At 45.3% G+C, this 25,884-nt stretch overlaps 1 protein-coding gene across 1 annotated transcript in view; it reads right to left on the bottom strand.

Annotated features, from left to right (window-relative positions):
* SCARA3 (scavenger receptor class A member 3) overlaps positions 1-18,070 on the bottom strand; it is a 42,853-nt gene extending 24,783 nt beyond the window's left edge. The window contains exons 1-3 of the mRNA XM_054972401.1: positions 17,862-18,070; positions 5,050-5,106; positions 4,261-4,380 (exon numbers count right to left, since the gene is read on the bottom strand). Of these exons, the coding sequence (XP_054828376.1) occupies positions 4,261-4,380; positions 5,050-5,077 (148 nt within the window). The 5' untranslated portion in view covers positions 5,078-5,106; positions 17,862-18,070. The remainder of the gene's footprint in view (positions 1-4,260; positions 4,381-5,049; positions 5,107-17,861) is intronic.
* Between the last annotated feature and the right edge of the window lie 7,814 nt (positions 18,071-25,884).

Below are 25,884 nucleotides of genomic sequence, written 5' to 3'. Positions count from 1 at the left end.
CAACACACCATTTTCTCTACCTGAAATGACCCTGGAGAGGTACTCGTTGCCTCACTGAGGCTGCACTTGAACTGATGAACTGCACTTGAATAGATGTCCCTAATGGTGCAAACAGCACCCACTTCCCGTGCTCCTCAATGCCAATCTGGACTGGGCATGTGTGTGCCTGGGGGGGCATAGATTCCCCAAACACGCCTAGCAACCCGACCATGAAACGTACCTGGGGAAAAGGTATTGTGTAGTTAGACCCCCAGATCCTGAGTGAGGATTTGAACCTGGGTCTCCCAGGTCCTAGTCTGGAACTCAAGCCAATACACCACACCAGCTCACAGCACCTTCTTCTCAGCCCACTCCAAAAATTCACACGCTTTGTACAAACTCATGTGTTCAAGCCCTTTTCCTGCTGTTTGCGCTTGTAGGTGAGAAAAACAGAAAAGGAGTCCCAAATGCAGTTTATGGGGTTTCTGAATCAAACGCTAGCCAAGCAGGAGGGTTGTTTTATAATCACATTTCAGCTTCCTTGTTGATTTCAGTCATTCCTGTTAACCAGATTTAAAAAAAAACATGACTGCTCTATCAGTCCTTTTCACCACTTGCCAGAACAGTGTGACTTGCATTGCAGAGTCCAAGACCACTGACCACCTACAGGAGCCTCCTTTCTCTGTCGAGTTACCCAAAATAATCACTTCCTCCTTTTATGCAGTGTCATGCCAGTCTGCACATTGTAACGTAAGGTGCACATCAGCTGCAGTCTGAGGCACCCTTACTTGGAAGTAAAGAACAGCCAACATGGAGCAGTGGTTCGAGTGCTGGACTAAGAGGCCCCACTCTTGCCCTGGAAGCTCGCTGGGTGACCTTCGGCTAATTGCTCCCTCTCAGCCTAATCTACCTCACAGGGTTTTTGTAAGGATAAAATGGAGGAAAGGAGAATGAAGGAAGCCACTTTAGGTTCTCCTTGGGAAGGCTCGCTTCCAAGTAAGTAGGGAGCGTTCTAGTTCCTCAGATGGACCCCCCCCCTCCCTTCCACCTGTCCTTTTAATGGATCTCTTACAGATCAGGTTTCCATAATGTGGTTGCAGTTTAAGGCTTCCAGTTCTGGCTTGGATCATTCCTGGAGATTTGAGGTGGTGACTGGGAAGTTTGGGGAGGGAAGGGAACTCCACAGGGAAGTGATGTCATAGAGTTCACCCTCCGAAGCTGCCGTTTCCTCTAGGGAAACTGCTCTCCGTAGCCTGGAGACCACTGAAATTCTGGGAAATCTCCAGGCCCTACCATGAAGTTGGTAGCTGTACACTTATAAGTCGGCTGTGAGTATGAGACCACCAAATGGCAATGATAATTTGGGGTATAGAAATCAAATGGTTCTGAGCTGCCTTGAGTAACCAAGGGACTTCCACAGAAAGATTTCCTGTGCCCCCCTACTCACACTACCTGAACTCAATCTTTGAAGACAACTCTCACAATGCTATTAACATGAATAATTCTCTGTTTGCAATTCAGTGCATTTATATCTTACTCTTCCTGCACATAGCTCAGGAGCTGGTACTCTTCCATTTTATCCTCATAACAGGCTAGTAGGCTAGGCTGAGGCCCTTTTCACACAGCCTTTCTAGAATGTTTTGGCTGCTGGTTGATAGCAGATATTTTGTGCCATTTTAGACATAACCCGTTTGGTTGCCAGTTGCTAAAAGATTTTTTTTGTTTACCTTTTCAGAAAAAGCTGCTTGTGTCCCATTTACAATGCGGGATTGAGTGGGGGTTTTAAAAACCGTTTCCCCCATTCTCAGGTTTTCAATGCACTTCTCATTCACTGTGGAGTACTGTTTGAAATGTCTGTAGCACTTCCAACGGCATCATTTTTTCCACTTTCCCACCCAATTACAGTGTCCTTTTAAAAAATGTATATAGATTCGTGCTATAGCATTGATAGATATAGTGGGTTCTTTTAACTCCCAGCTTTTTTAAAAAAGCAAGTCTCTAGCCCCTTCCCTTGTTGAGATATACCTTTCCCCTTATATCTCCAGAAGGAAAGGGGCTAGAGAGTTTTTTTAAAGCTGGGAATTCAGACAACTTGCTACAACTATCATGACAACAGTATAGTGATCATTTTGTGCCATTTTTTAAAAAAATGCAGAAGCCTTGGTGGCCCAGGGGGCGGGGGAGCCACTTCCAGTACCAGAAAAAAACAGCACTGTTTGAAAAGGTCACAGTGATTCCCACATGGTTCAAACATGGTTCATAAATGAATGCATGAACAGGTTGAAATTGCCACCCCCACACTGCTTGACACGAATTCAGAGCAATAATGGATAACGACTGAGTTAAAATGGAAAAGTGAAAAGGGGCTGACAGAGATTGATTGAATGATTCTAGATTGCTCTCTGAGCTTCAGAGCTCTGAACATGGGTCTTCCCAGTTCTACCTCAACACAACTCAAGATGATGAGGACAGTACTGACAGAGGCTGCCCAGCTGTTCCCTTCTTTCCAAAAGGAATTTGTGGGCAGCAGCCTATTGCCCTGCTTTGAGGACAATCAGGGGGCTCTATGATTTTGTCTTCCTCATCCCCTTCTCCTGGAAGTTCTGCTGCATTTCTATTCTGGGGCCCCATAGAGAGGTCAGGAAAGGAGGGCTTCATTTCCAGAAAATCCTGGCTGTTCTCCCCGCCTCCCTCTTCCGCTCTTCAGGAACTGCTGTAACTAGAAACAGGATCTTGAGTAGGATCTCAGTGGATGAAAACCTTCCCGCCGCATGTTTGTGAACACAGAACTGTGCTGAGCGGTCTCTTTTTGTCACTCCTACAATGGCTAAGCTGCAAAATTCTCAAGTTTGTTGTGCAGAGGGCCTGGACAGGTCCCAAACCTCAGGCTGTTCTGTGCCAGGCCCACAACTACAGTATGACTTTGGGGCACACGATTTCAAGAGGGGGTGGCTTCTCTCTGCCCAAAATAACACAGTGCAAAAGGCACACATTAGCCTTCCTTAACCAGCAGGAAGTCCTGTCCCACACCAATAAACAGCTCTCACGCTGGGCCACAGTGGTTCCAGTTATGCCAAGCAGCTTGGGTGGTCGTAGTTTAGCCTTTGATAAAAGGACTTTCTTGGGGAGTCTGATAGGAATTTGGATTTGCCCTCAGGCTGTCAGGTTAGTGAGCAAAAAGTTGCATGCATGCATTAACCTCATGGGCAAAGCTTTCCTATAAAAAGCTCTTCTTTGGCGCAGACTGACCACAGATGTGATGGAGAGGTTAGCTGAGGAAGGCGTAACATTCCTCGCTGTCTTCAGATGGGAGTCAGTCTGAGGAACTGAATAGCTTCCCCCAGGAAAGATCTATTTTGTGGGGAAAGTGTTCACACATCAGTGGGGTCCAAAGATGTGTGCTAGTCATAATTTATGAGCACTGCCAGGCAAAGAGGGTTTGTTGAGTAGTTTTCAGATATAAACTGGATGAGGGTCACTTTAGTCTTTTGAATACATGAGGCAGTCTTGTACTGAGTCACTCTGTTGGGCCACCTAACCCAGTATCATCTACTGTGACTGGCAACCACTTTCCAGAGTCTCAGGTTTCTGAACACCTGTCCCCTGGTGGCCTTTAAACTGGAGGTGTCAAACCTGAGACCTTGTGCATACTGGGCAGTTTTCCTACTGCTGAGCTACCAGTGGAGGTAATAATAATAACATCAGATGTATATACCACTCTTCAGGGCAACTAGTGGTTTAGAAAGTGTGTTGTTATTATCTTCATGACAATCACTGTGTGAGGTGGGTGGGGCTGAGAGAGCTCTGAAAGAGCTGTGACTGACCCAAAGTCACCCAGCTGGCTTCAAACAGAAGAGTGAGGAACCAAACCCAGTTCTCCCGATTAGAGTCCTGCCACTCTTAACCAAGTAACCTATTTGTCTTCCCCCTCTAACCAATTTGATCTGCAGGAGGATTGTGAATCCTGAGCAGGGGCTCATCAGCATCTTGTGACTGGATGGTATCCCTCCAGAAATGCTGTGAAGTTAGTTTGTGAACAAGGGTGGGTATGTGTGTGTACATGTGTCCTCCCTGGAAAACCACTGGAAAGTAACATGTTTCGCATTTATTAGGTTCATGGTCAGGATTCCCAACACCTTGCTGTAATTTCTGGACTCCTGAGCGTGGTTATTAAAGCCTTTTCCTCCTCTGTTATGTCTGGAATCTGATGCTGGAGGCAAAATAAAAAATGAGCCAGGAGGAGCAGGTCTAAATACACAACAGGCACACTCTGCAACTCACCCAAGGCAGCCAGCACAGCCACAACCACGATCAGCAAGATGACAAAGACATACAGCACCTTCACAGACGTTTGGAGAGTCAAAGTCTTCTCGCACTGGCTGCAGTTGGTCCTCATCCGGCCTGAAGGGAGGATGAGGCAAGTATGGGGAACCATTGTATGTCTCAGAGTCAGAGTGCCAACTTTAAATGGGATACACCTAACTTACTCATTGCATCCTGCACTAGGGTTTTACATTTTCACTGTCTACAAACAGTTGGGAGCCTCTTTCATGCACTCTGAGAGAACGGATTACTCTTTGGATTGGTTCTTGCTTCGATCCAGCCTTTCTTTGTAACATCCCACCTTTCTGTTGTATATATAACTCAGCCCGATGGATGTACACCTCCAACATCTGATGAACTGAGCTCTGACTAACAAAATTTGATGCTGGAATAAATCTTGTTCATCTTTAAGGTGCCCACTGGACTTCTCTTTTATTGTGCTGCTACAGCCTACAACTACAGCTACCCACAGGAAACTGTCATCTAAACCATGGACTGCCCTTTAAGACACTGCTAGAGATATTGGGGATCCTCTCATAGACAGCAGGCTGTGGCTTATGAAGGTTTTTGAATGACCATTAGGTTGCTACCAGGGGCCAATACAAGCCTTATTCACTTACTACCAAGCCAGCAGTGGAGCCAAAGTGAGAAAGGACCTGTGTGAGTGCATGGGAAAGACCAAGGGGAAAAAAGAGAGCTCTTTCTGAAATTTCTCATTCCTGGAAACAGGCAACCAAAGACTCTTACCATTTGGCCGGTATCTAAAGGATGGCATCTCGTCTTCTTCTCCTGTAAGGTCTTCTTCTAAAATACAAAATAAATATTAAAAAGAGTAATTACTCATCAAAATAGCATGCAATTAACCACCACCCACATTTTAAAAGGGCACTGTTACTAGTTTTGAAATCTTTCTTTACTGTTTTCTATGTATGTGTTTGTGCAATCCTATGCATTGATCTCAACTGGCTTAGACTGGAGTAACTCTGCATAGGGTTGTATCACAAATCTTTCCTTTGCAACCCACTTTTTCTGGGAGGAACTCAGGATAGCGTACACAGTTCTCCCTTCATCTGTTTCATCCTCACAACTATATTCCTGTGAGATATATTAGGCTGTGAGACGATGACTGGCCCATGGTCATCTGCTGGGCTTCATAACAGAGTGAAAGTTTCAATCCAGGTTTTAAGGACATGGTTTAAAATGAAGAGTCTTCTTCTCCTTTAAAATACTAGTAAAGAAGCAAAACTAAACAGAGGTTCATGGGTTAAAAACCCTCTTTTGCTTCCCCATGGATCTCTAAGGTAAACCACAGCCCCACAAGCCTGCAGTTTGCATAGTCTGCTCGAGCCCTGACAGACACACCACACCAGCTCCATCTTAAGGATGATTTAATTTTAATTTAGTTTAACTTGGTTTTAAATGTTTTGGTTTTACTGCATATTGCCTCCAACGTGTTTGGAGGGAGAGGTGATAAATAATCAAATGAGAACTCAGTACTCCAAGCTCTGCCCACCGGGGTGCCAAAAGAAACAAAACATGAAGGAATGAGAGCCAAGCTACAAGTGACGAATTACACTTGCCTGGCACATGAACAGACTCACGTGTATTCCTCCCTGTTCACTTGCCATTCACTTGCGCTCCACTAAGTGAATGGCAAGTGAACAGGGAGGAATACACGTGAGTCTGTTCACTTGCCAGGCAAGTGTAATTCGTCACTTGTAGCTTGGCTCTGAGATGCTATAGGAATGGGGAGAGGAAATGCAGGAGAGATGTTCAAGAGGGATCTCTCACTACTGCTTGATTGTAACAGAAGGCCACACTTGCATATAAACTGAAGCTCAATTCAAACCAGTTGAAAGTGCAGTGGGTAAGTGATAAAGCCAATAAGGGAATGAGGGTGAGATGGATGCCTTAGGCATTGTGGCAAGGTAGAAATATTTTAAATAAAGAAATGAAGTGATGCATGTACAGGTTGGAGTTAGGAATGCTGTCAAGTGAGGGAAAAACAGTGGGGTGTGCCGGGTTTCAGTGCAGTGCAGTGCAGTATTTCGATGACTTAGAGCCAAGCTACAAATGACGCCTGACACAGGTTGGACACTTGTCAGCTTCCCTCAAGTTTTGATGGGAAATGTAGGCATCCTGGTCTTGCAGCTGTAATGGACAGCCAAGCTGTAAAACCAGGACGCCTAAATTTCCCATCAAAACTTGAGGTAAGCTGACAAGTGTCCAACCTGTGTAAGGCGTCACTTGTAGCTTGGCTCATAGACACATTGAACTTCCCTCAAAATTGTCCTCTCAGCACTGGTAACCTTAATACATGCTTTATAGTTTCCTGTCCTCTTCATTGCTGCTGATGATTTCATGTTGTTACACTCTTTCTGTTTGCATTCCCAGTTTTACTGTTTACTGGACTTCATCATGAGATATTTTAAGAGAGCTGGATAGCAATAATGATGATTTGGGGTACTTTGGGTTCACTTGGCCAAGGAACTCTTTCTTCACCTCGTTTTTTTCAGGCTCTTGGCCAGAAGTTTTGGAAAACAGAGGATGGCCAAATAGGATGCATCTTCTTTCTTTATGAATGAGACATCCATGTTTTTCGGACACTGTGGTTAGTTTCAGAGACTGGGCCACACCAGGGATTTCCTTGCCAGCCACAAGCCGGGCACACTGACAAAAGAATCACAGAGTTGGAAAGGACCTGGGCCCCTGAGGGGTGAAGACAAATGCTGGATTTTAGGAGCAGTCACAGAGGGTTTTTCACCCTCAGGGTAAACCCAGCTAGAGATGAAGGACATGCATTCTAGCAAGTCAAACGCTGGGTAGACCCTCAGTGTTGCCTTTCCTATGTACATCAGGTGGCCTATTCACTTTTTAATTTTTTTTATGGTGGCACATGAACATTGATTTGCATATATACAGTCATCCACCTTATTGTGTCTTACAGGTGTTGCTTTCTGGCAGCTTTACAGCCATACTGCATTGTGAAGTCAGCTGAGGCAGACAGCTTCTGGCTGCATCCAGTTTGCTATAATAATCCGAAGGACTCAGGAGTGAGCTGATCCCAAAACCAAACTGGACATAGATGATGCGTTTTGGAGACCCAGTTTGATGTGGTGGTTAAGAACGGCAGGACTCTGACCTGGGTTTGATTCCTCACTCCTCCGCTTGAAGCCAGCTGGGCTGACCTTGGGTCAGCCACAGCTCTCTCAGAGCTCTCTCAGCCCCACCTACTTCACAGGGTGATTGTTGTCAGGATAACAATAACACGTTTTGTAAACCACTCTGAGTGTGGCATTTAGTTGTCCTGAAAGGTAGTATATAAATTGATTATTATTATTATTCTTTCTTCGCATATTTTAAATTTTGCTCAACATCTTCCTGCTAGTGTTTCTTTTGTAAATACATATAGTAATAAACAGAAGCATCTAGTGTTTCTCTTTACAATCCACCTTATCAAAGTAAATTTTCACAACCTCCTCCCCTTTTTTAATGTAAATGTGTGTGGGGCTGGGCTCTAGCCCATAGGTGTCCCCAGAGACAGTTTTTACCTATTCAAACCAATCCACTACAAAACAGGCAGCAATTATTTTGTTAGAGCTCAACTCAAGAGCAAAACTGTATATTTGATTGCAGAGGAGATATTAACACCTCTCTACAATACATGTCAATCATACTTGCACAGGAAGGTGCTCTATACCATCTGAGCCAGACTGTTGGTTTACCAAGGTTAGTATTGTCTTCTCTAATTGTCTGTAGCAGTCTTAGGTAGAGGCCTTTCACATCACCTCCTACCTGATCCTTTTAACTAGAGATACTGGGGACTGAACCTGGGACCTTCTGCATGCAAACCAGATGCTATGCCACAGAACCATGGCCATCTCTATAAAAAGCCATGGCTTTAAAGCTCAAAAACCAGGGGCAACTGAGTTTGGATTAGCAAAGTCTTGCATCATGGCTGGTCATACACTAGTTACAGAAGGCGCTCCATCAACGGTGGAGGAGAGAGAGAAGGCACCTATACTTTTACTGCTATTGGATGTATTGCGAGAGATTATGCAGAAGAACTTCCTGTTGGGTTGTCTCTAATTATAGGGAAGGGAGAGAGGGGCTCGAATCCAATACTTTAGAACAGTTATTCTCTTTAATAACTTCTGTTCCTATATTTATTTTGTCTTAGAACCTTTATCCGGCCACATGGCTCCATAAAACCCTCAAGGCAGCTTAATATATACCCATAAAAACCAATAATAAAAACTTTGCATAACAAAACCAAACAGAAGTAAAATCAGACATCTTCAATAACATAAATGATCAACAGCAAATCATGTGCCAAGTTTTTAAAAATTTCCATTAACAATTAAACATCCAGAACAAATATCTCCTAAGAATTATTTATTTATTTATTTATTTATTTATTTATTTATTTGTTTGTTTTAAAACTATAATCTCTGCTAGTCTTGGGAGGGAGTTCCAAAAACAGGGGTACCACCACTGAAAAGGCCATGTTTTTCATCCTTGCCAGTCCTACCTTAACTAGGGAAGGGATTTTGGAACATGGTTCCGTCTCCCAAGCTTAGCGCATGGGTCTGGAGCTGATACGGGCAACTTGACCAATGTAGGTGTTTCTCCCCTCATCCAAAAATTGCCAGCCCCTTTCTCTGAGCTCCTATGTTGGCTCAAAAGGAGAACTCCACCAACTGTTTCTTCATCCAATATTACAGCGTTGACCAAAGCAGCAGCACCCAGTGTGGCGCAGGAGCTCTTTGACATGCTGAATCCGGCAACCCAGCTCAGACTGAGGCATGTTTTCCAGAGCCAGACTGAGTCTGCCTTTCAGAAGGATGTTTTCTGAGTTGCAGGTGGCCTTGCGTTCAGCAGTAGCCGCGCTTTTCATGTGGGATTAGATCAGAACTACAAACAGGTATGCAAAGAGCCTTGCGTGTTTTTCAGCATCTGAGAGGTTTCCTTAGATCAACAGCTTATAAAACACCCAGTTCCCTTTAAGTAAACAAGAGAGGCTGCTAGGCAGTGCGAAAAGGGGGTGTGGATCGAGGTTCATGTTATTTTCCAAAGCAGGAAAACTGCTGTCTGGCTTTCTCTCTCTTTAGATCATTCCACAGTGGAGTGAAGCAAATATTTACCATCCGGATTAGGACTGCCAGGTGAAAATCTGAAAAATGAGGGGCACCTGGGAATTGTGTGTGTGTATGTATTTGGGGGGGGGGGGTCTAAGATTAGGAACAATCACTGCACCCTGTGGAACAGGATTGGAATCATGGGTAACCATAGTGTCCCATGTCATTAATTTCCTGTTCAGTTTGATGAAGAGTTCTGCATAACACTGGCACTTACATAGGCTTCCATTAAGAGATACCGTTTCAGGAAACTGCAAGATTCAAGTCCAGGAGCACCTTAAAGACCAACAAGATTTTTGGGGTATAAGCTTCTGAAAGTAAAAGATTCTTATCTGAAGAAGGGAGCTTTGACTCTTGAAAGCTTATACCCCGAAAATCTTGTTGGTTTTTAAAGTGCTGTTCTACTGCAGACCAACATGGTTACCTAACTAAAGCTGTTTCAGGAAAGGATATCTGTTTATCCAATTTCCACCCTTCTGGGCCCAGTGACACTACAAGAATATATACCAGTCTTTCCCAGATTTGTGATAGCCAAGGTATAAGGCAATTTCATAGGCAGCTTTCTTCCTGAATTAAAATTGGACGCACACTTCTCTCTTACATCCCACCAAAAGACACAGATTTACATAGAATCATAGGGTTGGAAGGTACCTCTAGGGTCATCTAGTCCAACCCCTGCAGAAAATTCACAACTACCCCCCCCACAGCCCCAGTGACCTCTGCTCCATGCCCAGAAGATGGCAAAACATCTCCAGGATCCCTAGCCCAACTGGCCTGTGGAAAATTGCTACCTGACCTTTGCGTGCACGCACCCCCTCTCCCCCAAGGTAAGTGCCAGGCCCCTATCCCCCCCCCCCCCCCGCCGGGAGGTTGAGTGGGCCTGGCACCCCTACAGGAAGTTCTTCCTAATGTTTAGCCGAAAACTCTTTTGGTTTAATTTCAAGCTGTTGGTTCTGGTCTGACCTTCTGGGGCAGCAGAAAATAAGTCCACACTATCCTCTATATGACAGCCCTTCAAGTACTTGAAGACAGTTATCATATCACCTCTCAGTCATCTCCTCTCCAGGCTAAACATTCCGAGCTCCTTCAACCTTTCCTCATAGGACTCGGTCTCCAGTCCCCTCACCATCTTCATTGCCCTCCTCTGGACACATTCCAGCTTGTCTATATCCTTAAATTGTGGTGCCCAAAACTGAACACAATACTCTAGGTGAGGCCTAACCAGAGCAGAGTAGAGCGATACCATCACTTCTTGTGATCTGGACACTATGCTTCCATTGACAGAGCCCAAAACCGCATTTGCCTTTTTAGCTACCACATCACACTGTTGACTCATCTTCAGTGTATGGTCTACTAAGACCCCTAGATCCTTTTCACACATACTACTGCCAAGACAAGCCTCCCCCATCCTATAATTATGCATTTGATTTTTCCTTCCTAGATAGAGAACTTTGCATTTATCTCTGTTGAAATTCATTTGTTTTATCCCAGTTTTCCAGCCTGTCAAGATCATCCTGAATTCTTACTTCGTCTTTGACCGTATTGGCTACCCCTCCAAATTTAGTATCATCTGCAAATTTAATAAGCATTCCCTCTATTCTTTCATCCAAATCATTTATAAAAATGTTGAATAGAACAGGTCCCAGGACTGATCCCTGAGGAACTCCACTTGTCACTCTTCTCCAAAAGGAGGAGGAACCATTAACTAGCACTCTTTGGGTGCGGTCTGTCAACCAGTTACAGATCCACCTAATAGTAATAAGATCCAAACCTATTACATGACAGAAGCAAAAGAGTTAGCGATCCTCAGAGAAGCCTTCTGCATGAGTCACTGTACCAAATATGCTTCCAAGTGGAGGGAAGCAAGACCAGAACAGTGACTCATTCAGAGGCAAAACAGGCAACCTTCCCAGAGGAAAGGGAAGCCCTTTACACAGCACCGGAGAAAGACTGAGAGTCTCTCTACACAAGACATCTCTCACATTTTCTTCACATGTCAGGAGACGCAATGTTAGCCAGGAAGCGTAGTTTTTAATGACAGAGCCAGCAGAGATTGCTCTGGAGGGGACGGATTCTTTCACAGCCCTCTGCTGCCTCTGGCATCTCCCCTTCCAGAGCCTTTGCCTGCCAAGGTTCGGTTAATTCAAAGTTTGAAGCAGTGAGGGTGGCAGAATAAAAGGTCTGGAAGGGGAGACAGTCCAGCACATCAGAGGTGGTGGAGAGCTGTGAGAGAATCCATCTCCTCTGGAGCAATCTCTGCCAGCTCTGTCTTTCAAAATGATGTCTCCTGATACTTGACAAACACATGCTCAGGCATCTCATGTAGAAACTCTGACTGGAAATGGTCAAAAGCAGAAAGGAGGGGCTCTGGTAGGGTGCCAACAGGCCTGACCCCTAATAAGACCCTTAACATAAGAAGAGCCCTGCTGGATCAGACCATCTAGTCTGCCTTCCTGTTTCACACAGCAGCCAATTCAGAAGTCTTTGACTGGAGGTTCTCTTCAGTCACCAAGGCTAGTAGCTACCGATATGGACCTACCCTTCATGAATCTGTCTAATCTCCTTTTAAAGCTGTCTACTTTAACATGTGGGAGTGGGCAGCTGAAGCTTTGCATGGTACTGAGGTAAATAACAAGTCATTAAGCCTCTACGAATGGAGGTGAATAACAGACCCAACTCAGGTTTCTGCGGCCATACAGCAGTTAAAAAGTAAATGGCTGTTAAAAATAAAAGAGCGCCCAAATGGCCTCAGAATGCCTTTGCAAGGGAAGGAGGGGTTCCTCCTCCCCTCAAGCCATTTCCCCATGCCACAATAGCATGGGGGAAGTCCCCCCCCATTTTTACTGCTCCACGTGCACAGAATACTCCACATGGAACAGAAAAAAAGGGGACCTCCCTTGCTATTTTGATATAGGGAAACGGTTTGAGGGGGGAGTGAGGAGCCCCTCCTTCCCTCACAGAGGCATTCTGAGGCCATTTAGGATTTCCTTTATTTTTAACAGCTACTCCCCAAAGTTGCTGTGTAGCTGCAGGGAAGTCGAGTTGGGTCTGGGGAATCCAGGCCCAGCTCTTTAAAAACCTGCATCTCTAGCTTGGCCTGAAAAGGATAGGACATAGTTTATCTCCAGGCAGTTGGCAGTCTTAGGCTGTGGCTCCTCAGTACAGCACCTTCTTTGAATGCAGAAGGTCTGAGGTTCATTCCCTGGCATCCTCAGTTACAAATGATCATGGGTAGCAAGTATGAGGGGGAAACGTTTTTTTTTTCTACCTAGAAAGATGCTGTTGATCAGAACAGACCAAATTAGGCTAAGTAGGCCTGAATGGCCTGACTTGGTATAAGACAGCTTTGCAGGTACTGAACCATGCAGGAAAAAAGTGGGCAGGATCCTCTATGGATGGGTTCTTTGATGGCTAATAAGAGCTTGCGGTTGTGGCACACAAGCAGCTCTCTCACGGTATGCCTGTTCATGTTGTTTGAGAGCCGTCAGTCTATACCAGCTGAAAAGTCAGGAAGAAGCAATCATATTTCTGGCCTTTCACAAGGCTGGCACATTGCTGCAGCAAAAAATGTTCTTTACTTTTAAGGGATTTAGTACTGTTGCTACTGGGGAAGGAATTTGGAGGCATTCGCAGTACTGGATAATGAACCAAACGAACACGATAAACCTTTAAAGAGACACGGCATGCAGAGGCAAAAAAGAAATCTGGGAAATACTAGAGGAATATAGTACAACACTTTAAAAAACTCTGATGGGGAATGAAACACCATAGATGGGGCGCTGAACATCCACAGCTAATTGGGGAGAAAAGTGGGTGCAATTGATTAGGAAATATTCCTGCACAAACTTCATCCATTTCTGATCTCTGTCACCCGGAGATCAGTTGTAATTCCGGAAGATCTCAGGCCACTGCCTGGAGGTTGGCAACCCTACTCTCCAGGTCTCAGGAGGGGGGCTTTTACATCATCTACTGCCTGGTTCTTTTAACTGGAGATGCCAGGAATTGAACCCTAGACCTTCTGCATGCCAAGCAGATACTCTAAAATTGAGCCACGGCCCCTCCCCAGAATAACTTGTGGCAGGGCAGCTACCAGGACCCAGAGCTTCTGGCAGGGCCCAGGACTGCTGCCCCCGGCCACCAATCAGCATGCTTTTTTCCCACCCACCTCCTTGCGAGCCCTCCTGCTACCTGTGCTCCCAGCTACACGAGTTGCACAGTGCCACCGGAGAAAGGACATACATGTGTGGGGATGGTTCACAAGCTGGTGGTGAAAGGTGCAGAAGTGGGGGATATGCACATGAACAGGGGGTGTGTCAGCAAAGTGTGGGAGGGGGCTCTGGGCACTGTCTGCTCAGGGGGCCACCAAAGTAGAGCACTCCTATCCAGTCTCTGCCTGAAAATCTCCATTCTATGGCTTGTTTTATAAGTGTACTGACTTCAAAGTAGAGCAGGAACACCCCCCAAAGTTTCAACCGCTTCTTTATTGAGCTTTGCAAGGTTCACTTTTATTCTTATTTCCTGACCCTAACCTGCAATTAGAAAAAACAGAGCTTTACACCTAGTATTTATCGATGCTGGGGAGCTAACTAGCAATCATTCCAGGTCCAAACAGGAGGCGTGTCTTACTTCAAAGTCTTCTGCGTACCTTAACTATAGAGCAGCTTGCTGTGATACTATAATCACTCAGAGAGAAGAAATCCTGCAATCAGAGTCAGGGGAAGGGATGAGAGGTTTTTTAGAAACCAGACCAGCCTTTAAGCCGTTGTGCAGATGCAGAGAAAACAATCATTCATGACATTCCAGCCCCCACCCCTCTCTACAGCCTTCTCCAGAACACTGAAAATTGCTACGGTATCTAAGGGCAGATTAGAGTGGAGACGTGGTGCCCAATTCCATTCCCTCGAGGTGCCTGCTTTAGTGACAAGGCTGGAACAAGACATTTCACTACCAGCCCAGTTCAAGACCCATGTCCCAGAATCCCTTGCAGTGTTGCAATGCATGCTGGGATACAGTTCATGGTTCGCTGTGTGCGCCCTGTGAGGGATTTCACATCCTCTGCACCATGATGCGGGATCCCAAAGCACCTTTTGCCTCACTGCTATGCTTCAAGAGTGTGGGAAATAATATTATTTTTTAAAAAAATAAGTTTTGATGTATTTTGACATCATTTTTAATGTATTGATTTTCATTTAAAAAATTGGTATGGGAGAAGTGAGGTTATCAACCACAGACTTTCCTTTGCCTTGCTTTCCCTTGAAGCCCATAGCTTGTAATGCACCTGCTTGTGAAACTTTGTGGCTGAGGGGATGTTCCCTCTCAGCCTCACAGCAGGGAAGCATTTGGGCTCTTCTCACATGGCAAATTTAAATGCTTAGTGCAGACTTTGGGCTTGTATCAGGGAACTCCCACGGCAGACGTTGCAAAAGGTAAACATCCTCACAGTATTTCTAAGACCAAAGTCGCGGTTTTTCTCTCTGCGTTCTGATCTTCTCTATAAACGCTAATGACCCAAAAGTTTTTGTGGACTCGTAGACCCACTAGGGCGCTTGAAAAGCTCCAGCTAGCCAACCAAGCCACATTGGGCATTAGAAGGTAGTAGCCCCCAGGGTTGCTAGCCAATCAGATTTTTGTTGGGGTGATTCCTTTCTGATCCCAAATCTGATAACAAACTCCTGAAGATGACCAAAGCAAACAGTACAGGGTTATTCCAGGAGCGGGCAGAGGGCCAGAGAAAAGAGCAGCTTGCCTTGCCTGGGCAGAATCACCATGCAACTCTTTTAGAAGATAGAATTTGCCATAAAGCTTTACAAGATTTTATTGGCTGGGGTGGGGGAAGCACACATTTGATGAATATCCAGAACCTTTCTGGGCCAAGAACAGATTTCAGTAGCGCTTCTGCTATTTCTTGCAGAATTCAACCAATAAACTGCACTAGTCCCAAAAACATCAGAGCTAGAAATTTCAGTTTTTCTAGATTCAGGCCCACAGTGGCGAGTGGTGGTGCTAAATGATGGTTTTTTACATGCTGAACAACTTTTTATTTGTTTTCATGGAAATGTGTTCTCTCTGAAATCTGAGACACAGTTTTGATCTTTGAAGTCAGACCAGGAAGGAACGGAACAGAGAGGAGAAGAGAGGAGAGGAGAGGAGAGGGAGGAGGATATGCCCTGAGGCTTGCAGGCAAGAAAGCTGCCACCATCCTCTTGGTAACCCCAAGCCCCCCCCCCCCCACTTTCCACCCAGTCCTCTTCCACTTCCTTCGCACCCTCTACAGTCTCAGGCTCCTCCCCAGACCCAACCCCAATTCCTTACTATCTTGATTCCAGTCCCTTCTCCCTCCTCCTGCCCACACCCATAATGCATTTCCCTCCAGCATTTGATTGTAGGAAATGAATATTTTTGTTTTGTATTATGTTAATACATGAACCACATTATAGCAAGCCACTTTGGAAGAATCTTTAAAATATGAACTTCAAAGCCCAAATTTTCTTGCAACCAAGAATTCACATTTTTGTACCCATCTTCAGGGGTGACTGAGCTATTTCACTGCCCACATGGAGATGTTGTGCAAGTTGACAGGCATGCCAAAGTTTTCTTGGGCAGGAAATTTCTTGGGTGCAATTCTTGGATATTGCAGAGGTGCGCACAGGTCAAGAGTTGTATGCCCTAGCCTGCAGCAGCCAAAGATATTCGGATACCAGAGGCAGCAAATACAGAAAAAGAAACAGAGTAACCAACTAGGACACAATGTGCTAGGAAGTTCTCTTGTGCAAGTTTCATAGAAAGTTGCTCATTAATTAAACAGAAGAACCTCCATATTCAGATGCAATATTCCTCTGAATATCATATGTAGGAACAAAAAACAAGGGGCAGATGTTGCACTTATACTTTGCTTGCAAACTTCCCAAATGAATTTGGTTGAGCACTGTTGGAAACAAGATGCTAGATTAGATGGACCTCAGGACAGATCCAGCTGGGGACTTATTTACTTGTGTGTAGCTCCCATTCATTTTAGAGTGCTGGATTTTGTCTATAGGATTATAGGTCACACCTCTCTGGCCAAACATCTGACCCTGTTCTAGGTTGTGTAGCCTGCATAACCTGTATATAAGGCCCTACCCAGAGCTATACAGAAAAAAATAAATCTGATACGGAATTGAAACTCGATCTGGAAGACTTGCATTCAAATCCTTTCATTTTCACAAGCCTACCTCACAGGACTGTAGCAAAGGCAAACCAAATGCAAATCACTAATAAAAACTGTGAGGTACAAAAGGATGTTATCAATTAAAAGCACAAAGCTGCCTTATATCAAGTCAGACCACGGGTCTATCAAGGTTGGGGCTGTTCATTCCAATTGGTAACGGATCTACCACCTTACCCTTTTTAAACTAGGGGTGCCAGGGACTGAACCTGGGACCCTCTGCATGCCAAGCAAATCCTGTACCACTGAGCCACAGCCCCTTGCGTAAATCACTCACAACCTGCACTGACTCTCCAAAAATAGAAACCACATATGTATTGTAAAACATAAATCTGCCTTTCTGCATAGTACCACCAGATGCTAAAACCTGGTAACAACACAAAGATGCCAAAACCTGATACTCGCACATCTGTTTTTCACATGTGCACACCAACAGCATGGCACATGTGAAAACGGTCCAAGAAAAAACCTTTATAAAAAGACTATTTGCCCCTAGCCGTCAGGAGATCATTGTCTGCAAGAGCTGTGTTCCAATTCCATCTCTGTCACGGACACACGACTGCCTTCCCTCTTCAGAAATATCAATCACCCAAAGACTACTTGGGGCATAATCATCCCCCCCCAAGACCCCCAAGACAGGAGTATTTGAGGGGGTAGTCAAGCTGCATATGATCCGGCAGCTGGTTCTCAGGATCCTTTTCAACACTGCAGCTGTTCTGGACACAAAATGCCTTGGATTGACCCTGGATGACCACCTGTGTACTGCTCTTGCTGTCAGGCGTGCCTCTTCCACCCCTGCCAGCCCCCCCTTCCCCGACAAGGTGACCAAAAAACTCACCTTTCATTATCCTCTTGTTGAGGAATCCTACAGACAAGTCCAGGCGTTTCTAGTGAAACAAACAAGGGACAAGATTGAGGCTGGACCCTCTCAGAAGCAGGCCTTCAAGCCAGATGCAAATTCTGCCAGATGTCTCTTATCATAAAGGATGGATCTCAAAGGGTTGCTCCACATTCCACAACATCACAGCTGCACAGAACACATCAGACTTATTGAACGGAACATCATGGCTCTGAAGAACTAGACCCCCTCCTCGAATGCTCCACGTCTCAGAAATCCGGAGAATGGACTTCACAGTTCTGTAGAGTGCCACTAATTTTTTTTTTGAAATTTTGCACCAAGCAACGCTAATGGCCTCTCTGCCATCACCCCTACTCACCCTGTCACTGCCCCATGAAGGCGTTGTCGTCCTTCCTCCACGCGAGCATCCTTCACTTTCTTTCTGGGGTTTCCCAACTGGTCTTCTTCAGTGTGCAAACAGCATGCTGCCGGCCACACTCCCTCTTTCTCTTTCTGGCTTTTGGGCCACAGCCCAGACAAACTTCCTTAATATTTCAAAACAGGGCAAGTGGCTTCACTGTGTGCCGGCCGCCGTCTCCTGCCGAAGTCTCCACTCCCATGGCTGCTGCTGCTGCCCCCAATCTGGGGGGAGGAGGGTTGCGAGGGAAAGAAGCTTTTGGAGCTTCGCCGAGATATGTGCTGTTCCCTCCCTCCAACCCTAATTGCTAACAAATGTCCTCTTTGCCCATAGAGAACAGGGAAAGGAAAAGAGGAGGGGTGAGGAAGAAGCAGGCAGGTTGTAAGAGCAGCATGCTTGGGGGAGTGGGAGGCCTGTTGGGATCTGGGGCCCATAGTAACTTCAGTTGATGCATCGACATTTTGGAAAACAAAGAGATGCTGCACAGCCATAGGATCCTCCTCCCTCAACAGTAATGTTGTGCTTGAAGAGAAGTTCAAAATGTGTTCAGTGGGGACACGATAGCTGGAACAAAGGACTGTGTGTCTGTGCAAATGTTATTCTGCCCTCTGCTCTTGGTTCACCACAAGATACTGGGCAGCACATCACCATGAGCAAACACAAACAAGCTTTTAGCAGCTGGGAACTTACCTCTCTGAGCACGTAACCACATGGCCAGCCAGTTGTCTGTAGTCTCCTGCTGAGCAGGGAGGATTTAACTGGGCGTGGAACTGCGGTAAACTTCACTCAGCAAGAGGTTAAATGATCAGTGTACTAAGTGGGTATACACACACACACATGCACACACTATAGTAAAGTTATGGCTACTTATTGCTCAGCCTCAGTTTGACACCTGTAAAATTGGGAATAATTGTGACTTGCCCCACACAATAACATATGTAAAATATTGGTATGGTGCTCTCCATTTCCTGAGCAGTTAACAACAACAACAACAACCAATTTATATACCACCCTTCAGGATGACTCAGAGTGTTTTTTAAAGTATGCCATTATTAACCCCACAACAACAATCACCCTGTGAGGTGGGTGGGGCTGAGAGAGCTCCTAGAAGCTGCGACTGACCCAAGGTCACCCAGCTGGCTTCAAGTGGAGGAGTGGGGAATCAAACCTGGTTCTCCAGATTAGAGTCCCGCACTCTTATCCACTACACCAAACTGGCTCCAAGTTGGTTCCCTTACTTGGGTTGGGTCTCTTTGGAGCACTGTAGACTTATGAGAATATATGTTTTATTTACAAATATACAAGTCCACATGGAGGCAAAGAGGCAGTCCTGTAGGGCATGGGATCCACTGCAAGTCCCAGAGAGGTGCTGCATTCCAAGATGCTTCAACAGACTCTCAGCCCTCTCTTTTTTCAGACTCCACCTCACTCTTTCCCCCTCCCCCAAACACACCTGCCCTCTCCCCATAGCTGGGAGGTCAGGTTCTCCAAGCTCTGATGGATGCTTGAGATAGCTGTCATCTCCTAACAACGGGGAACATTAAATTGCCATTCTGAGCCACTAACCAAAAAGAAAAGAAAAAGAGTGCTGCTGGCACCCACAGCAATATGCTGAAAATGAAATCCCTCTGTATTGCAGGACAGGGATCTATAGCAGGTTCACGAGGGCAGGAGCAGCCTGTCTTGAAACTGTCACCCATGAAGCTGTTTTATACCAAGAGAAACCCATTATGATTAGTATATCAAGGTCAATATTGTCCGTCAGAATGGCTGCAGCTTTCCAGGGCTGAAGTATTTCCTTTTAACTGGAGGTGCCTGGGCGGGGCGGGGCGGGGGTTGGGTGGGGAGGCTGAACATGGAAGTTTCTGTATGCAAAACAAATGTTCCACCACTGAGCCACGACCTCTACCCTCTCCCTTTTAAGTGTTCCACTTGTCATGGGTGAAGGTCATTTGGAACCCTACATCATCTTTTGGAAAGAGGGTAGGGCCTAACCGCCAGTTTGGTGTAATGGTTAAGAGCAGCAGGACTCTAATCTGGAAAGCCGCGTTTGATTCCCCACTCCTCCACTTGAAGCCAGCTGGGTGACCTTGGGTCAGTCACAGCTTCTCGGAACACTCTCAGCTTCTCTCCCCACCCACCTCACAGGGTGATTGTTGCGAGGATAATAATAATATACTTTCTAAACTGCTCTGAATGGATGTTGTCTTGAAGGGTGGTATATAAAATGGTATATAAATATTATTATTATTAAAAACTCTCTATCATCACTATCATTATTGTGTAAACAAACACTGTATCTTGGGGTCTATGGAGAGGCATCTGTTTTAAGTTTCATGGCAACTGGATCAACACAAAGCATTCTGGGATAAAAATGGCAGCCTGGGATACAGAACCACTCAGTCCATAGAAATGGGGCAGGATGGAGGTTGAGTCTTCTAAAGCACAGTGGAAAGATTCAGATAGGGCTGGAGTGTAAGGAACTAGGACGTAAACTGATGAAATCAAGAATGTACATCCATGTAGACAGAAGTCTCATTGCAGGGCCATCTGCAGGGCCTTCACACAGCATCCCAGTCTAGAGTGAGTAGTTACTGGAGGGAAGGCAGTAAAACTATTTGCTCTCTCTCCCTCCTAGCTGAAGTTCTAGGAATGGACAGTATGTGCCTGCTGCCCTCTAGTGAGGGAAACAAGGACACCCAGTGGAAACTGAGGTGCGTCTTCAACCATATGCATCCTCCAATCTTCTCTGTCCTCTTGTCATATCGATCAATCACACAAAAGACCAGAGTTTCTGCCACACAGGTGAGGGGTGGTTTCAGGAGATAAAATGGCCTAGGAGCAAGTCACGTTGACCGGCCCTTGCAGCATCACAAGCCACAGTGCCATATGGCCTTGGCTCTGCTTTCTCTTGGTTTCCTGCAAGGGACCTTCTGGGAAATTTTCCTGTAATTTAAATGGCCAATGCGCTCCTTCACTCCAGTACTGCAGAACAAGAAACAAAAAGGGACACAAAAAAACCCTAGAAAAAAGACCCTAAAACATCTTCTATTGTGACAGAGCAAAATAACACACAACAGGAAGGCAAGTGTTTTGTGCATTACTCTGGAAAAAGATATTGAACAATGCCAGACTCAACACCACTCCATGCATCTGCCGAGGCAAGTTCTAGCCTACTGCTAGGAGTGACAATAAAAAGAGCCTTACTAGGACCAAAAAATGCCCTCCTTCAACATGCTGTTTCCAGCTTGCAAGCAACAAGCCTGGTGTATATATACCTACCAATTTAGGATACCAGCAGGTGGCTGATGAAGAGGTTCTGTCTGGTGGATGCTTCTGCCACAATAACAGCACAATCCTCCTAGAAGGGTGTGCACAGGATTGCAGCCCAAGTCTTTAAGGTTCTCTCTGTGTGTGTGTCATGTGCCATCAAGTTGCTTCCAACATAGGGCGACCCTATGAATGAAAGACCTCCAAAATGTACTATCATTAACAACCCTGCTCAGCTCATGCAAGCTGGAGGATGTGGTCTCCTTTATTGAGTCAAGCCATCTCATTTTGGATTTTCCTCTTTAAGGAGCTACAAGACTTTCTTTGTTTCGGCTGCAACAGATTTACTTGTGCATCCCTCTGGAATAAATTTGCTCATTTTTAAGGCCCCACAGGACTCTTTGTGGTTTTGCTACAAAAGACTGACACAACTATCCTTCTGGAATTTGTGCCTAATTAACACACTGTCTTTGTCTTTGTTCTACAAGGCAACAGATACGGCCTGGTAAATGTCAGCTGCAATCCAGCAATAATGGGGATCACCAAAATCCAAAGAACTCTGTGCTAGCAGAAAGCGCGTTTCCAGTTAGATCTTCCTTTCATGTTTGCTCTTTCAACGGCACTGCATTCACAGTAGTAAAGGAAGTCTGATGAGAAGGGAAACTCATTTGTCTAACTAAAGTATGTTGGAAAAGGTAACTGTAATTACACTGAAAAACTTAATTTCCCTTCCAGCTACTATGCAGTCTATAGGCCTGCCAGGAAACTTCCAAATTTTCCCTAACTTCCTCCCGTTTCCATTCCACTCCTGCTAAAGAGGTCTGTGTAACTACTATGTTCAGCCACTGCTGATTTTTCAGGTTGTCCAAGTCTGCAGTGTCTTTCATGTTCTTTTATTCTTGTCTGGATGCTACGCTTTGTGGTCCCGATGTAAACTTGTCCACAGCTGCAGGGTATACGGTATACTCCTGCAGAGGTGAGGGGGTCTCTACTGTCTTTTGCTGATCGTAGCATCTGTTGTATTTTTCGGGTGGGTCTGAATACTGCTTGAAGGTTATGCTTTTTCATAAGCTTTCCCATCTGATCAGTAATTCCTTTGATATATGGCAAAAACACTTTTCCTGTAGGAGACTGTTTTTCCTTGGTTGTTTGATTCATCCTGGGTTTGATTGCTCTTCGGATTTCATTTCTGGAGTAGCCATTTGCCTGAAGTGTGTGGTTTAGATGATTAATTTCCTCATTGAGACAGCCTAACTCAAACAGGGCACAGTATCTTATTCCAGGACACCAAAATACTGGACAACACTTCCAACTAGTCAGTTGTCAGACTGCACAGGGAAGCCATTGAAATTCACAAGCATAAGCAAAACTTCAACAGGAAAGAAGAAACCTTAAGAATGAACAGAGCATGGTTTCCAGTTCTGAAAAACACCAGGCTAACAAAACACTCTATACTCAACAATAGCCCTGCAGAGAAGATTAGCACATCAAGCACCAATCCATATGCAAAAGAACCTCCTCAGGATACAGTGAAGCCTCCCTCCATTAGCATTCCACACCCTGGGAAACTCTCACAGGATGACTCAGCTCAACCCCACCCCTCCTGAGTAGATACAAATGACCTGCCAACATCTTTTCCACACTGTGACACTGAGAGATCTCTGTCTTTTGGTGCTACACCTCTGAAGATGCCAGCCACAGCTGCTGGTGAAACGTCAGGAACTACAATGCCAAGACCACGGCAATACAGCCCGGAAAACCCACAACAACCATCGTTCTCCGGCCGTGAAAGCCTTTGACAATACATATAGAATTGTCTTGTGAATGTGCACCCAATTCAGTGTTCGAGAGAGATGTTGCAAATAGAAACAAAGAGAAAATGCCAGAATGGTGAGTTAACCCAAAGCTTCATCTTACTTCTTCCTGCAGTCACACAAACACATGAAACTCCTGTAATCAGACCAACCGTCTGTATTGCCTGTTCTGGCTGGCAGTGGTTCTCTGTGGTCTCAGGCAGGTATCTTTCACATTGCCTACTTCCTGATCCCTTTTTAGCTGGAGATGCTGGGAATGGAACCTGGGACCTTTTGCATGTTAAGCAGATGCTCTACCTCTGAGCCACGGTCTCTCCTGTCTCTTTAGTGCTCTGGAGTAAGTCTTGCTGGACTAAGAGTGACGGATTTCCAAGTAAAGAAACAGGTTTGTGCTGCACAGCTGTTTTTATTTGGTACAGTGAAGATGATACACAAGACGTTGCTTTCCACTGAACCAGACCCTAAGTCCCCCAAGGCCAGTACTGTTTACTCAGACTGGCAGCAACTCTCCAGGGTCTTTGGCAGAGGTTTGCACATCACCTACTGTCTGGTCCTTTTTAACTGGAGAGGAACCAGGGACCTTCTATATGCAAAACAGAGGGTCTTCCCCTGAGCCACAGCCCTTCCCCCTATATCTGATTTCATAATGGCTCTCCTCTTTTCTGTGTTGCATTGATTTCACAGTCTTTCCTAGTGACATGCTGAAAGGTATTCTTTCAGATGCCTTGACAAGCTCCAGGCACGCGCACCAACATGGCTTATTGCTTTAGCTCACACATACACCTCCTGCCTCCTCTCTTTTGGCATGGAGTATAACTAATGATTTCTGGTATGAAACAAGCTCTGGTTCCTTGTGACAGAGGCAGTTTAGCCTGCATTCATTCATCACAGGGAACTGGAGTTTATTTCAAAACCAAGAATGAGTTCCCACATTTGTTCATAGCAGCAAGCACAGGCCAAGAGTTCTCTGGCACCCTAAATCTTTGTTAGGGAGCCAGAGTTCACTTTGCTAGAGGCACTGTCAGTTCCAAAGCAAAAGAAGCTCAAAGTGTAGTTTCCCATATGAAAATTCTGGAGTCCAGTGTCACCTTAAAGACTAACAAAATGTACTCTGACATAACATCTTGTGAGTCAGAACTCACTTCTTCAGATGCATTCAATGCAAGATCTTAACCTGCCTTAACAAAAGAGGCAAGATTAGCAAATCAGACTAGGTCTTAGGAGGTTCAAATCTCTCACCTCGGCTGTAAAATCCATTGGGAGGTATTAATTTTGTATACGTTCCTAGGACTGGCGGGACCAGTGTTTAAACCTCCATTCTATTGTACTCGCTGGTAGATGACTATGGCCCAGTCATTCTCTCTCTCTCTCAGCTTAACTACCTCACAGGATCGTTGTGAAGATAAAATGGAGGAGAGGAGAACCATAAACTGGCACAAGCCCCTTAGAGAAAGTGTAGGCTAAAAACTAATCAATATATCTAATTCTTAATGTGGCCAAATGTGGATAGCCAGAGACTGAAGCTGTGAACAGACAAGACAGTTCTTTCTACAAAACTGAGAAAAGCCGTAGGTTTGCAGAAAAATATGAAATCATTAAAAAAAATACTCTAGGGGGTTGACCACCTGGACTGAATTGAGGCCTAGGCTTCCTGTCTCATTACCAACACTGATTTCTCCACATCCACTAGCCCTCTGCATACCCCACCCTATCCAATCACGCCTCCTATTGTCATTCACTCTTGTCATTCAGCATCTGAAATCACTCCCTTCTTCAAGATACAATGACAGATGCACTCACATTGTAGCTGTATCTGAAGAAGTGACTCCCAAAAGCTCATACCTACCACGAATTTTGTTAGTCTTATAGGTACTACTGGACTCTTGTTCGTTTCTAGTACTAGGGGTTTAAATCCCTCCACAAATTAATAGAAGCAGCAACTGTAGCTTTAAGAAACAAATGCCCTTTGGGGCCATTGCTAGGTAACCACAACAGTGGCCGTTTCCACACAGCTTACCTCTCTTTGTAATGTCCCGGTAGATCGCGCATAAAACGCGGAAGATTTGCGCGATGTCATGTGACGTAGCACAAATCTCACATGAGGAAACGCAATCTTCCGTGTTTTTTGCGCGATTTACCGGGACATTACGAAGAGAGGTAAGCCGTGTGGAAACATCCAGTATTGCCATTGAAGCCTTCCTTTCTGTCAGGCAATGGTGGGGGTGGAACTGTTTTGGCCTTTGAGGGAGGAAGACTCATCAGGGCTGGTCCAGCAGACTTGATAACAGGTGACTTGTATGACTCACTCAGGCCCAGCTGCTCACTACTGTTAAATAGCAGCCACTTTTCAAAAGGTTCAGTGGTTAGAGTTACAGACTAGGCTCTGTGAGACCCAGGTTCTAAGCCCCGCTCTGCCATGGAAGATTGCGGGGGGGGGGGACATTAATTCAGTCACATGCTCTCAGTTTAACCTACTTCATAGGGCTGTTGTGAAGATAAAGTGAAAGAGACTGATGTAAGCTGTTTTGGGTCTATATTATAGAGAATGGAGAGGTATAAATGTAGTAAATAACTAGGTTGGTGGATGGGAGTGAAGGAAGCAGGGAAAGGTAAGGACGGGGGGGGGGGGGGTTGCCAGGAGGAAGGGAAAAGGAAATGGTTTGGGAAAGGTATACAGGCTTTCCCTCCGCACAATTCAGCCAGACTTTTCCAGGGGGGAGGCTGCTAGGGGTCAGGAAAGAAAAGAAACAGAAGGTGGGGAGGATAGATAAAGACAGATTTGCTGGTGGGCAGGAAGTAGAGAAGGTAGCAGGAAAAGGGGAGAGGTTATGCTGGGCTTTAATAATAACAAGAGTGCTTATATACAGCTTTGCTAGACATAGATTCTGCACACGTTGGAT

This window comes from Eublepharis macularius, chromosome 1 (genome assembly GCF_028583425.1).
Source record: "Eublepharis macularius isolate TG4126 chromosome 1, MPM_Emac_v1.0, whole genome shotgun sequence".
Lineage (NCBI taxonomy): Eukaryota > Metazoa > Chordata > Lepidosauria > Squamata > Eublepharidae > Eublepharis > Eublepharis macularius.
Note: the sequence above shows the minus strand (reverse complement) of the source record. Positions and strands in the feature narration are given on the sequence as shown.